This window comes from Fusarium keratoplasticum, chromosome 5 (assembly GCF_025433545.1).
Source record: "Fusarium keratoplasticum isolate Fu6.1 chromosome 5, whole genome shotgun sequence".
Lineage (NCBI taxonomy): Eukaryota > Fungi > Ascomycota > Sordariomycetes > Hypocreales > Nectriaceae > Fusarium > Fusarium keratoplasticum.
In genome coordinates this window covers 2,955,300-2,967,769 of record NC_070533.1, presented here as the reverse complement: position 1 = coordinate 2,967,769, position 12,470 = coordinate 2,955,300, and the positions used below count along the sequence as shown (strand labels likewise).

The 12,470-nt window shown below is 54.4% G+C and overlaps 5 protein-coding genes across 5 annotated transcripts; 2 read left to right on the top strand and 3 right to left on the bottom strand.

Moving 5' to 3' along the window:
* Positions 1-816: 816 nt before the first annotated feature.
* Positions 817-3,315, bottom strand: NCS57_00754100 (uncharacterized protein; the record flags this gene model as incomplete). Its single annotated transcript, XM_053057387.1, has 1 exon — positions 817-3,315. One exon carries the CDS (start codon positions 3,313-3,315, stop codon positions 817-819), a length of 2,499 nt encoding a protein of 832 aa, XP_052913582.1.
* Positions 3,316-3,809: 494 nt separating this feature from the next.
* Positions 3,810-5,326, bottom strand: NCS57_00754000 (uncharacterized protein; the record flags this gene model as incomplete). The annotated part of the gene is made up of 3 exons (XM_053057386.1): positions 3,810-4,657; positions 4,720-4,893; positions 4,945-5,326. 3 exons carry the CDS (start codon positions 5,324-5,326, stop codon positions 3,810-3,812), a joined length of 1,404 nt encoding a protein of 467 aa, XP_052913581.1.
* Positions 5,327-6,844: 1,518 nt separating this feature from the next.
* NCS57_00753900 (uncharacterized protein) lies at positions 6,845-7,368 on the top strand (the record flags this gene model as incomplete). The annotated part of the gene is made up of 3 exons (XM_053057385.1): positions 6,845-6,956; positions 7,023-7,141; positions 7,195-7,368. The coding sequence occupies 3 exons, from the start codon at positions 6,845-6,847 to the stop codon at positions 7,366-7,368; spliced, it is 405 nt and encodes a 134-aa protein (XP_052913580.1).
* A 372-nt stretch (positions 7,369-7,740) lies between these two features.
* On the bottom strand, positions 7,741-10,617 carry NCS57_00753800 (uncharacterized protein; the record flags this gene model as incomplete). Its single annotated transcript, XM_053057384.1, has 1 exon — positions 7,741-10,617. Exon 1 carries the CDS (start codon positions 10,522-10,524, stop codon positions 7,741-7,743), a length of 2,784 nt encoding a protein of 927 aa, XP_052913579.1. The 5' UTR covers positions 10,525-10,617.
* Positions 10,618-10,874: 257 nt separating this feature from the next.
* On the top strand, positions 10,875-12,123 carry NCS57_00753700 (RRNA adenine N(6)-methyltransferase; the record flags this gene model as incomplete). Its single annotated transcript, XM_053057383.1, has 2 exons — positions 10,875-11,342; positions 11,401-12,123. The coding sequence occupies exons 1-2, from the start codon at positions 10,923-10,925 to the stop codon at positions 12,121-12,123; spliced, it is 1,143 nt and encodes a 380-aa protein (XP_052913578.1). The 5' UTR covers positions 10,875-10,922.
* Between the last annotated feature and the right edge of the window lie 347 nt (positions 12,124-12,470).

Below are 12,470 nucleotides of genomic sequence, written 5' to 3'. Positions count from 1 at the left end.
TTGCATCCCAACTTTGTCGGTGTACTGGCGTCGAATCTGGATCGTTGCGTGAGCCCTCGTCGGCTACTCGCCCAGGCGCGTCGCGGGAAGAGCGACAAGGAGAGGATTGCCGTGTTGGAGTGCGCGAGGAGGGGAAATACAAGAGAGAAGAAAGAAGAGCGAGAGAGAAACCTTTTGTTTGACGTTTTACGCATTGGGATTCCACATACATTCTTGGTCACCGCCCATCATCACCATCACCATCACCAACTTCATGGTTCTCGAGACCATCCTTTTTTTCCTTGGTTGAAAACCCTTCTTCCCCTTTGACGGGGTTTAACCTTGTCCCAAACTCATTTACAGCCGGGATACACGCAAGCACACACACACGTTCCAAGTATAGCTGGGTCAGTTTAGAAACAGCATGAAGGAAGTAAGGGGGACATAGCATATACAGGGCAAGGTTTACAAGATCCTTTTGGGTTACGGCTGTGAGTCAAGAAGCTATCATTTTACTGCTTACCCCAGTGCGCGTGCGTGACTACCTAGGTATGACCTGACTAGTGAGATTTAACCAGGTGATGGACATTTACACGTACACTATACTTTGGCTCAAGTATATATTTCTGGGTTGATCAACGCGGTATTTGTCGGTTCTCATGGCTCATTACTTCTTTATTTTCTTTGAGTATGCTTCTCTTTTACTAGTTATACATGGCATTTATGTGTCGTGACAATATGCTTGTTACAGGATGAGGAGGTATCCCAAGATGTGTGATGTACAAGATGGTAGTATATGGTAATACATGACGGTTCAGGCGGAATAGGGGATAGCCTTTAGCTGGGGGGTGTACCAGCGGATAGCGATGCATCAGAAGACGGCTCGTCAGCCTGTCTCTCAGGTGGTGATAAACTCTGGGCCTCATGACTCGTTGACTCTGACTCCTTCTTGGGCTTTTTCTCCATCTCTGATCCATCTGGATCAACCCAGCTAGACTCCTGATCCTGCCGGGGTTCTGGTTCAACCCAGTTCTCGATCATGCGGAAGGGATCGAAGCGACCCAAAAGCCTCACGTTGATATTGCCCTCCTGGCCGTCGACCCGTCTAAGCTTGACGACGAGGTCTTGCACCTTGATAGGCTTGCCGGCGCGCAGCTGGTGGTGCATGGGCTTGTCGTTAGAACGGTAGGCGAGCTCAAGGGAGCGCTCCAGGGGTTTGATAGGGACATAACCTGCCCAGCGATCAAGGATGACACGCTCTATACGCGACATTACGGCGAAGAAGCGGGGGATCTTGTTGAGCTCGAGGTCTGGGATGGCATCCTTGGGGAAGATGCCCGGCTGGTGCTCCCAGGTCCTCCAGAAGGTGTCGTGGTGCGTGCCGAGGAGCACCTTGCTCAGCATCTGACGCGATGCCTTCTTGAGCTTGCGGTGCAGCACGCCATAGAAATAGACGGTGCCCAGGGCATGCGGCGAGCGTGTCCGCACAGAGAGAGACATGAGCGCCGTGTAAGTCTCTTGATCGGGCTCGCAGCCGGCCTCCTTGAAGAGCGACATGGCCCAGAGCGCCGTGTCCCAGTCCCGGGTGAGCGCCGAGTGTCTGAGGAAGATGTTGATGGTCTTGAGGTCGATGTGGCGGCCTGCATCCATGTGGATCTTGACAAGCTTCTTGCAGTCTCCTATCCGAGGGTCCTCTGTCCGGTGGAAGCGAAGAAGCTCCGTGATGATATCGTTGAGGCCGTCGGTGGCCAGCCAGTCTTCACCATACCGCTCCTTCTGGTCGGCAAGGAAGCCCTTGAGAGTCCTACCAGCCTTGAAGGCGGCGTACGAGTCGAGAGAGGCCATGACATCGGCAATGCCTCGGCGCGTGGCAGCGTGGTTGAACATGCCCAGCTCATACATGGCCACAATCACCTGCCTCCTCTCATCCTCTCCCCTGATGAGCTGAAGGAAGAGGAGCCAGGTGCGGATATTGGGGTGGAAGTACCGTGCTTGCATCTTGCGAAGAAACCCGTAGAAGAAACCAATATCACGCTTGTGAGCGTAGCCCTCGAGCATGATGTTGTAGATGTCAGTGTCCATCGGGATACCCCATTCCTCCGCCAGCTGCACAAGACGGTTGGCCGAGGCACGATGTCCACCCCTGAAAGTCATCATGGAGACGGTCATCCTGAGGACTGGAACTGTGATAAACGGCCGGGCTGCAGGGTCTTCAAAAGCGTCGACTATCAGCTTAATGCGGATGCCGTCCGTGTCAATGTTTCTCCCGTTGATGCGGCGCTGGCCGTAGAAGGGAATCGCCAGGTGCGAAGGTAGCCTGCCGTAGACCAGACTCGCAATATAATGCTCAAAGTTATCCCTCGTCCACACCTCGGGTCGCGGGATGTCCTCATAAGGCACCGTTATCAGATGCGGCTGGTATTCCTTGTGCACCCAGATGTTGTCGTTGTGGTCATCCGGCAACGAGGCACCGCCATTAGGTGCGTTCTCGATAGTCGGCCATAGCTGTCTCGTCCTGTAGTCAGAGGTCGCCACCTCTCCCAGTTCATAAATTTCGGCCTCCTTGCAGTACCGCACGATCTCGTCAGCCACCTTGACCAGGATCTTGCTCTGCCCACGAAGCACAATGGCCGACGGGTTCTTGTCCACCGCAGCTCGCAGCTTCTGCAGAACGCCCGTCGCAGAGTCGACGTATTCGAGGTTCTGGTTGTTGACTTCAATATCCCACGACTTGGGCAGGACAATCCTCACGGCCGACATGTTGGCTCTCTCGCTCCACTGCGGCGTCATGCGCTTCATCAATTTGAAGCACTCGGTCCACTCCGGTACCTTCTTATTGAAGTGATCCCAGACGACCCCAAGTCCGAGCTGCCGTCGCGCATCTCGCATGTGCTCCTCGATGCTCGCCTTTGTCGCCGCTGAATTGGGGTACTGGAGCGGTTTTCCAATTACGGGTTTGTGAGCTTTCAATGCATCCTTATCCTCGGCCGCCCGCACTGCATCGATCCTGAAAGCATCCTTGAAGAGTTTGTTCCGAGATTCTGGAGAGTCGTCCGTCACCAGACTCGCAGCCATATGTTCTGGGGTCACTTCGTCGTGAGGTTCGGTCGCTTCAAGGCTCACATTCGGATTGTCGCGCAATGTCGCAAGAGCCGTCTCCGAGGAGGCATCTGGGTCTCTCGACCCTGGTTGTGTCGTCGTCGACTCGAGTCGGAGGAGAGTTTGGCGGGGGTTTAGGACCCTGGAGGGCAATTGGGCCCTGGAAATCAGCAAAGGTCCTGCGATGGCAGAGCATCGCGGCCGCGCCCTCCATATTGACTTGATCCCCAGGGACATTGGTTATGTGTCGCGCATTGTCGTGGTCGTTGGATATGGTGCGGCCCGTCGATCGTCGTCAATGCTGGACTGGCTGTGAGGGCCTGGGATGGATCTTCAATGGAGAGCGGAAAAAAAGATGGGCGGGCGGGCTATCGCGATAACGGCAGCCGCGATGTCGGCAAGAGGGTCACGTGGGCCCTCAACTACACACCATAGGTACGCAGCAACCAGAAGTCGTTCATAAACATGAATGACTTGATATATATTCTCTTACAACCAAGAAAATTCTGACAAGGGGTTCAGCATTACCCCGTGATGGCAACTGACGACAAAGCGTCGAGTCAAAACCCATATCAAACGCCCCTAATCCGGTTTCCCGCCCAAAATGACCTCCGGAACTATCACCCAAGCGTCCATCCATTCCTACTCCTTCCCATGATGAAATACCCTCATGAATCGACATGGCTATAAGCAATAAAGAAAACGCCTTTGCGGCACAACTCCAGGTCGGCTTATTTCCCATTGGGTTTGGCATTGTCTGGTACCGGATGGGATGCTCCGCTCTGGTCTACACCCTCCCAACTCTCATCCCATCCCTTGTCGCCCTTGACGGCGTCCTTGGCCTCGCCGCTTTCGGCCATTTGCTTGACATCGCTCCAGTAAGCCAGCTTTCGCACCTCTTCGTCCGCGTGGTGCACAGCATCCTTGAGCGCCTGGTTTCGCTCCCGCAGCTCTGTTGTGTTTGTCTTCTTGAGTTGTGTTGTCGTTTCGTCGTGAACCTGCATTAGGCGGCTGAGCAGTATGCGCCGTGATGCCTGGAAAACAAACAATGACATGATATCGTGCATTTCGTCCTGCAATTTGGCGAGGTCTGTCCCGTGCTCCAGGTAACTGTCAACGGCGTCGAGCTTCTCCCTGTCTATCCTGGCCAGTCGAAGGGTCTCCATAAGGTCCTCGATGTGCTCGATGTCGGGTGGCTTCTCGTCCGCAGCCGAAATCTGGCTCATGCTCGAGCGACTGAGACGGCTGCTAGCCACGCTCGCTCGCGACTGGTGAGACTTGTATGAAGCAGGGCGTATCGCAAAATAGTCGGCGTTGAGCATGTGTGGATCCGTCGAGGCATCCTCGGGCCTCTTTCTCACCCGCTTGCGTGTCCAGGCACGCCGTCGGACGAACGAGTTCCACCATTTGCCGCGGTGCCACGAGAACTTTTTAGAGAAATGGAACGAGTATTCCCAGCCTTCTTCGTCGACGCCCTCCTGGTGATTGACGCGCCACTCAGGCCATGCCCATTCCCAGGTAGGGTCTGGGACTTGAGCAGTCTGAATATTAGTCGGCGATGCCTTGTGGTAGGCATTGGCTTAATAGGAAGCTGGTCAGCATTTCTTGTTGCCATGTTGCGGGGATGTAGTGTGAGCTTACTCCAAGCAGGCGGGTCAAGGCCTCCAAGGGCCCGGCCAGAGAAGAGGGCGATGCCACAGAGGAAACCACCTCTCTCATTCTCGTACAAGATGTCTATCGCAGTCTCGCGCTCGATGTGGGGTTTCTTGGTCATGACTTGAGGATGATCTCCATGGAAGGCTTGGGGTGTGGGCTCTATTAGCGTGTTAGGGGAGCTGCGACGCCTGGTGTTACGAGGGGACTGACCTTGAACCTCAATCGATGGCCTCATCATGGGGTGCGGCAGATCTTCTCCATTAGGAACTCGAGATGAGGATGATCCAGGGCCATTGCCGTCTTCAGTCTGCGAGTCGTCCTGCCTATGCTGTTCACCATCGTCCTTCTTGTTTTGTCCGTTCTGTCCGTTATGCTGGTGCCCATTCTCTCCGTTCTGTCGATGTTCCGTTTCCTCGTCGTCATCTAGGGCTAGCAGGCGCGAGGTCGTCGAGCACCTCGCCATGCTGGCGGGCTCAGGGGTGATGGACTCGGCGGGCGTCCGAACAGCATCGTGGTCGACGAGATCGATTTCGTGATCATAGTCACCAGGTTTCAGTCCCTGGGGACGACGAGAGCTTTTGACCCTCAGCATGGTAGATGTGCCGTGTAGCACCTGGGCCTTGGATGGCGGCGGGCGAGACGCCCGTTCACAAGCAAGAGATTGTTCGGTCGGTATTCGTCGCAGGGGGCATGATCAGGAGGCGCAAGGCGTCAAAGTGACGGAAGCAGCTCTGGGCGAGCGGAGGGCGGGTCGAAGGCCCCAGAGCCTGAATTTCGCAAACAAGAGCGTGATGAAAATGGATATCAAAACGGTCGACACAAAAAAAGGATCGCTTCAGAAAGAGGTCGAAGTTGAAGCAGGAGAAAAGTCAAAACCAAGGTAAGGAGAAAAGATGTCGTCGTGAGCTCGGGGGGAGGCGCTGCTAGGGCGGTCCAACCTGATTTTAGCAGGACGATCTTGCGGCGGGGCGCCCAGCTAAGATGGAAGGGGAACCACCAGGAGGCATCCTCCGTTGAAGCTAGGGCTACGGCAACTTTCTAGCATTGAGGAATAAAGAAGGCGGGAGGCTTCTTTGACCAAGGATGAGGCCTTAATTAAAATATCAAATAGCTTCTCCAATTGAAAGAACCGCGTTGTATCGCTTCGTGATCTTCACCAGGACTCGTCGATAGGGTAGGAAGCTCATGTGGGCAAAGACCAGGGAGCGACAAGTTCAATGATGTAATGCCGCTGTCGGCGGGTCCATCGAGGGGGACGAACAGTGGGGCAAGCTGGTGATCGACATCAAGTCTTGATGGACTCGGTCATCATAATTCAACGACAAGATGTGACAAGTGATGGAGCTCGGTGTTATTGATTCAGCTGCTGTGGACATGGATGTCTCAAGAGGTACACCCTGCTGGAGAACAGAGATTAAACGCATCCGGCAGTTGGATTGTTCAAGTCGGCTGAGAATCACAGCGAGGAAACGTTGCCGAGACTGTCATGGAACAGGTCAACATTGAGTCAATTCCAACCTACTGGAACCCGACTTCTGCAGGGGGTAGACATGTTAGTTGAGCACTAAAGACATAACGTACGTAGCGTAGCTCCCAATTGATGTTCAACAGTCCGTCTCTACAACTACGCGGCGGATCTACCATGATTCGAAGCCGTTTATAGATATGCAGCTTTCAATTCAACAACAACTCCCTACAACGTCTTTAATTCACAAATCATAAAAAAAACTAGTCGCTCAATCGAGTATTCCTTCAGGTTCTACATCAAGCCATTACCATCACGATCCAGATCGAATTGGTTCCAACCCCGCCGTCAACGCAGCACCTACGTCATGTATTTGCAACCACCCGCAACCGTCATGAGCACCTGGGAAATTTCGGCCCAAGGAAAGCAAGGCAGGTAGGGAGCCTGGAAGTAGATGAGGGTACACGAGGAAACTCTCGGACCTTTCGTAGCTTAATAAATACCGTCCCGTCTCCCCTTCCGTCATTCATTCACGATCCAGATCATTCTCGCCATCTCACAACTGTCCGACATTAACCCAACAAATACACACGCTGTTGCTAAAGAACCATTTCCTCGACTTTACACACCTCACAGCCATTCATCATGTCCAAGTCCCGTCTTCCCCTCATTCTCGGTGGTGGTGCCGCCGCAGGTGTCGGCTACTACCTCTACAGCGCTGGCGGAAACCCCAGGGCTGCTAAGGAGGAGGCACAGAGTACGCGCATCCTCTAATTCACCCCAATTACGCATTGCGACCGTGATATTGACACACTCTTCACAGGCGATGCCCACCACGCCGCTGCCGAGGTCAAAAGCCACCTCCCCGGTCGCTCTCCCGTTGACGCCGAGAAGGACCTCAAGGGCTACGGCCAACAAGCTGGCGCCCAAGTTGACAAGGCTGTATGTCTTCCCAGCGACCCACGAAAGCTCAAATACTAACAGAAAATGTTCAGCTCGCGGAGGCCGACCGCCAGGCATCAGTAACCAAGAGCAACATTGAATCGTACGCCAAAGACGCCAAGGCAGAGGCCTTGAAGGCCGTCGACAAGTTCGATAACAAGGTCGAGGAGGAAGCCGCCAAGGCCAAGAGCGGCATCTCGAGCTGGTTCGGCGGCGGCAGCAAATAAACGAGCCCGGCAAACATCGGAAAGCAAGTGTACTATTTTCATCAACATCGGATCTCGTAATAAGGCATGGGTTGAGCGGATGGGACATTCTCACCCAGGGGCAGAGACTGACCATGTGTCTTCTGTAATAATCAGTTAAACAAGGAATGATGGTTAAACATCGAACCAATCTCTCGTTCAGGCCAAGACTACAGGGAAGAATATTATTCGTGCGTGCATCATGACATGTCCATCATGGATGATGTCTACCTCTCTAACCTCCCTAGTATCGATAAAGCAACCCAGTTTCCAAACTCCAAAACCCTCAAGCTATTTTGATATTTAAGCTCTAAAAATACTGCAAGCTAACCTCCCTCGGTCTTGTGCAAACCACTACTCAAGCTCTGCAGCAACCATCTTGAGAATCTCCTCACAGCTCTTCCTGGCGTTCTCAGGCTTCTTGGCCACAGCCTGCCACGCCTCGCCGTGCCGCGGCTCGTTGAGCACGCACTTGGTTACCACATCCGCCCGCTTCTCCTCAGTGCCATGTTGACACAGGAACCTGTAGTACCACGCCCACGAGTCGCCGCAGTCGCTGTCCAGCACCAGAGCCTTTTCGAACCAGTTCTGCGCCTTGTCCAGCTTGCGGTCGCCCCAGAAGATGCGGGCCACCGCCACAAACAGGATCGGGTCGCTATCCACCTTCTTGATGGCCTCGAGACTGCGAGGCTTGCGCTGTGTCCGCGGTTCGAGGTGCCAGATCTGCTCCTCCCAGAGCAGTCCGCTCTTGGGCACCTCTTGCTGCGCCTTGGCCATCATTGACTTGGCCTGTGCCAGGTTGCCCGCTCGCCGTTCCAGTCGTACCGACTCGCACCACAGCTGGGCGTTCTTTGGCACTGCCAGTCGAGCACGATCAAGTACCGATCGAGCCTTGACGGTAAGACCGGCATTCTCCTCGAGACGTGCATATAGAAGCCACAGAGGCACAGACTTGGGTACCGCCTTGACTCCGGTCGCGTAGGCTTCTCTCGCCTGACCCAGCTTGCCTAGGTCGCTGTAGATCTGGCCCTTGAGCATCCATAGCTTCGCTGCCGCTGGGAAGAGTTGAAGAGCCTGTAGAACAAGGTCAAGTGCTGCCTCGACATTGCCCAAAACCCGTTCAAACACCACGCTCTTCATCCATACACGATCTGTCGGGGCCTGCTCACGAGCAATCTCCAACAGCTTCCTTGCCTGCTCCGCGTTGCCATTCTCCGACTCGAGCTTGACGGCAGCCAGCCAGATATCCTCGTTGTTGGGGTTCTGGTTGAAGGCTCGTTTGAGCACCAGTCGTGCGTTGTCCACCTCTCCCGCTTGCCACTTCTCCTTGGCCAGCATCATCCATAGGTCCTCACTCTTGGGGCATGCCTCGACGGCCTTCTCCAGCACCTGCCAGAGCGACTCTCGAGAGCCGTGGTTCCTCTCCAGGTCTGCTGCGGCCATCCACATCGTCTTGCTGTTGACGAACACTCGCAACGCGTAGGCATAGATCGCCCTCGCCGTCTCGTATTTGCCTCGGTTGATGCTTGCCCTTGCGTCTTCCATCCATGTATCCTTGCGATCGTCGTCTTCGTCTAGACTCCAACCAAGGGTCTCTCGGATGATATTCTCACAGGTAATAATGGCACCCTCCTCCTCGCACCGCTCAGCCTCAGCGATCCACTCCTCACGCTTGGGCATGGCAGACTCCTTTGCGAGAACCTGGACGGCACGCTTGATAACATTGACCTTGTTTCCTTGGCCGAGCTGCTCCTGTAGTCGCGCGGCCGCAATCCAGATTTCGTGTGATGTCGGGCAAGCCTTTCGAGCTCTGTTCAGGACCTTTTGGGCGTTCTCGGGTGTTTCCAGACGGGCCAAAGCCAGCCACAAGTCAACCGATAGAGGAATCAACTCTGTTGCCTTAGCCAGGAGCAACTTGGCATCGTCTGGGTTCTCCTCCAAGTTGACAGCCTCCTTCCACAGAGCCTCTGACTCGGGGATGTGGTCCAGAGCTTGCCGAATAACTCGCTTCTTGTTGCTAGGGAGCGTCTCCAGCCTCATAGCCTCCACCCATAGCCTCACTGAAGTGTTGTTCGCCTCGATAGCTCTGCGAGCAATAACCTTTGCGTTGGGGGAATCGTTGTTGAGACGAATGTTTTCCAGCCATGCATCCTCACTCTTGGGACATTGCGTGCAGCCCTTGTCGATCGTCTTTCGCGCTGTAACAATCTTGCCTGCCAACTCTTCCAGTCGTGCCGCAGCGATCCAGCCAAGCGCATTTGTAGGGTTTGTCTTGACAACCGACTGCAGCAGTTCGCGCACACGGTTGATGTCTCCAACTTGGGCCTGCGCCTCACTCATCTGCATCTTGTTGAGGCTCGTGAGGTAACCCTGAGGATCAATGCTCGTCGAGGTGCCTCCCGCAACCGAGTCGGTGCCAGCCTGCTCCAGCCTGGACTTGAGCACCTTGTCTCGAGCTGCTCCGATCTTGGCAAAGTTCGTCATGGTCCCGTCCGAAGCGTCACCAGAGCTAGATGCCGTACCCTCGTCCATGACAGTTGTGCCCATCTCGGTCGAGTCGCGTGCCGCCGCAAGAACGCTGTCGGGTACAGCATAGAATCTCTGTCGCAGCGCCTGCTTGCTACGTCGGTTCTTTCCAGTCAGATCGCCAACCTCGGGCAGGTTCGCCCATTCATCGTCCGTTACGCTCGCTAGGGCGCGCTTCAAGTCGGAAAACTGCTGCTGAATCTTGGGGTTGTTGCGTTCGTACTCGTCCTTCTCGGCCTGCTCTCGCGCCTCTCGCTGCTTTTTTCTTCGGTCCATCCTCTCATCTACCCATTCCCATATCCGATCGGCCTCCTCGTCATCTTTGTCGTACACGCCACCGGCGAAGAGTCCAACCTCGTTGTCAGGGTCTTGGTATCGATCATCGTCGTCGCCGCCTTCGTCCTCCTTTTCCTTCTCTTTTCCCTTCTTGTCCGGCGCGAGGCCAAGCTGAGCGGCGCGCTTCGCAAGGGCCTCCTTGATCTGATCTTCGCTGGGACCGTCCCTAGCCGGACCAAGATCGGATCGTGTCGTGAAACCTGTTGCGCCTCGTCCAAGACCAGCAACATAGTTCTCAGGCGCTGGCTGGTTGAGAAAGTCGCGTCGTCCCGACATTTTCGCGACGGGGCCTGTTGGCGCTTCCGATATTAGAGGTTGAAATGAGCGATTGCGTTGAGTGAAGGTGATGAGTTGGGTTTGAAGAAAGAAAGATGTTGCGACAGAGCTCCAATTTAGCCACAAGCCAAAGTCTAGGCAGTAAACTGAGGCTGATGGAGAGGTCCAAAACAGAAATGATACGGGTGAAAATCCCAATGCAGCCCGGCAAGGAGCCCACTGTTTTCTGCGATATTTTGACACCCGGGCTGGAGCATATTGGCACACCCGGTCTTTTAATTGATAAGATAACGCCGAAAAAAAGTTCACCAACGCCCCTCCACAAGGAACCCCACGATTTGATTTCTAGTGATTTTGAATCGCAGAACCAGCGACGACGAGGCCAAATTGAGTACACCATGGCCAAGATAAAGCACGCCAAGCGTGGCAGCGCATCGAGCACGCCGTACGAACGACCAAGCGGTGGTGGAGGTAGCGGTTCCAACTCCAACAAGAACAACGTCTTCAAGTTCAACACCAACTTTGGCCAGCATATTCTCAAGAACCCCGGTGTCTCGGATGCCATTGTCGAGAAGGCCTTTCTCAAGCCCACGGATACCGTTCTAGAAGTCGGTCCCGGTACTGGTAACCTGACAGTCCGTATCCTGGAGCGCGCAAAGAAATGTATCTGTGTTGAGGTCGATCCCCGAATGGCGGCCGAAGTCACCAAGCGTGTGCAGGGAACGCCTGAGCAGAGGAAACTCGAGGTCTTGCTGGGCGATGTTATCAAGACTGAGCTCCCGCAGTTTGATGTCTGCATATCAAACACCCCCTATCAAGTATGCCACACCAGCCTTGTCAAGGTGCCATGAACAAGAACTAACAACTCTTGCGTAGATCTCCAGTCCCCTCGTCTTCAAGCTACTCTCCCTTCCAAACCCTCCTCGTACCTCAGTTCTCATGTTCCAGCGCGAATTCGCCCTGCGCCTGACAGCTCGTCCCGGTGACGCCCTCTACTGCCGCCTCTCGGTCAACGCCCAGTTCTGGGCCAAGATCACGCACATCATGAAGGTCGGCAAGAACAACTTCCGCCCCCCGCCGCAAGTCGAGTCCTCCGTTGTTCGTATTGAGCCCAAGACGGGCAAGGACCGCCCCAACGTCAGCTGGGACGAGTGGGATGGACTACTGCGAGTGTGCTTCGTCCGCAAGAACAAGACTCTTCGCGCGAGTTGGCTCGGCACCAAGGAGGTGCTGGCCATGGTTGAGCGAAACTACCGTACTTGGTGCGCCATGAATGGCGTTCCCGTTGATGACACCCTGGTTGAGGATGGCCAGGACGACGATATGGACATGGAGGATGGTGACGCCGAGGAGGGCGGCATGGACGTCGATGAGGACGAAGATGCGCCCGATTTCTTCAAGGAGATGCAGAACTCAGCAACCGCCAAGACAAAGAGCAAGCGAAAGAAGACAAAGGTGGCCGAGCTCGTTCGAGAGAAGATCCGCAAGGTGCTCGAGGACGTGACCGAGCTGGCCGACAAGCGATCAGGAAAGTGTGACGAAAATGACTTCCTCCGCCTCCTGTTTGCTTTCAACGAAGAAGGCATCCACTTCTCTTGATACGCTCTACGATCCGAAAAGTCTGAATGAGTACTGGGTGGACGGACATGAATGGGCCAAGGTCGGCGTATAAAAGAGATGGCGTTGGGGCGTCTTCACATTGAACAGCGTGCTCTCAGAGTAGATATTACAAGATCCAATACAATACCTTTTGTCTTTACGATATAGCATGCTCAATTATGAGGACATCAAGTTCAGCAAGATATGCCTTTCTCATTTCCACCCTATGTATCTCATATGTGCTCCAAGCCTCCATCTCCCCCGAGTCTCGACGACTCATAATTTTCTTGTTTGTTGGTGTTGTCATAAGCCGTTACAATTACAACATATTGTTGCCGCTTTTCCAT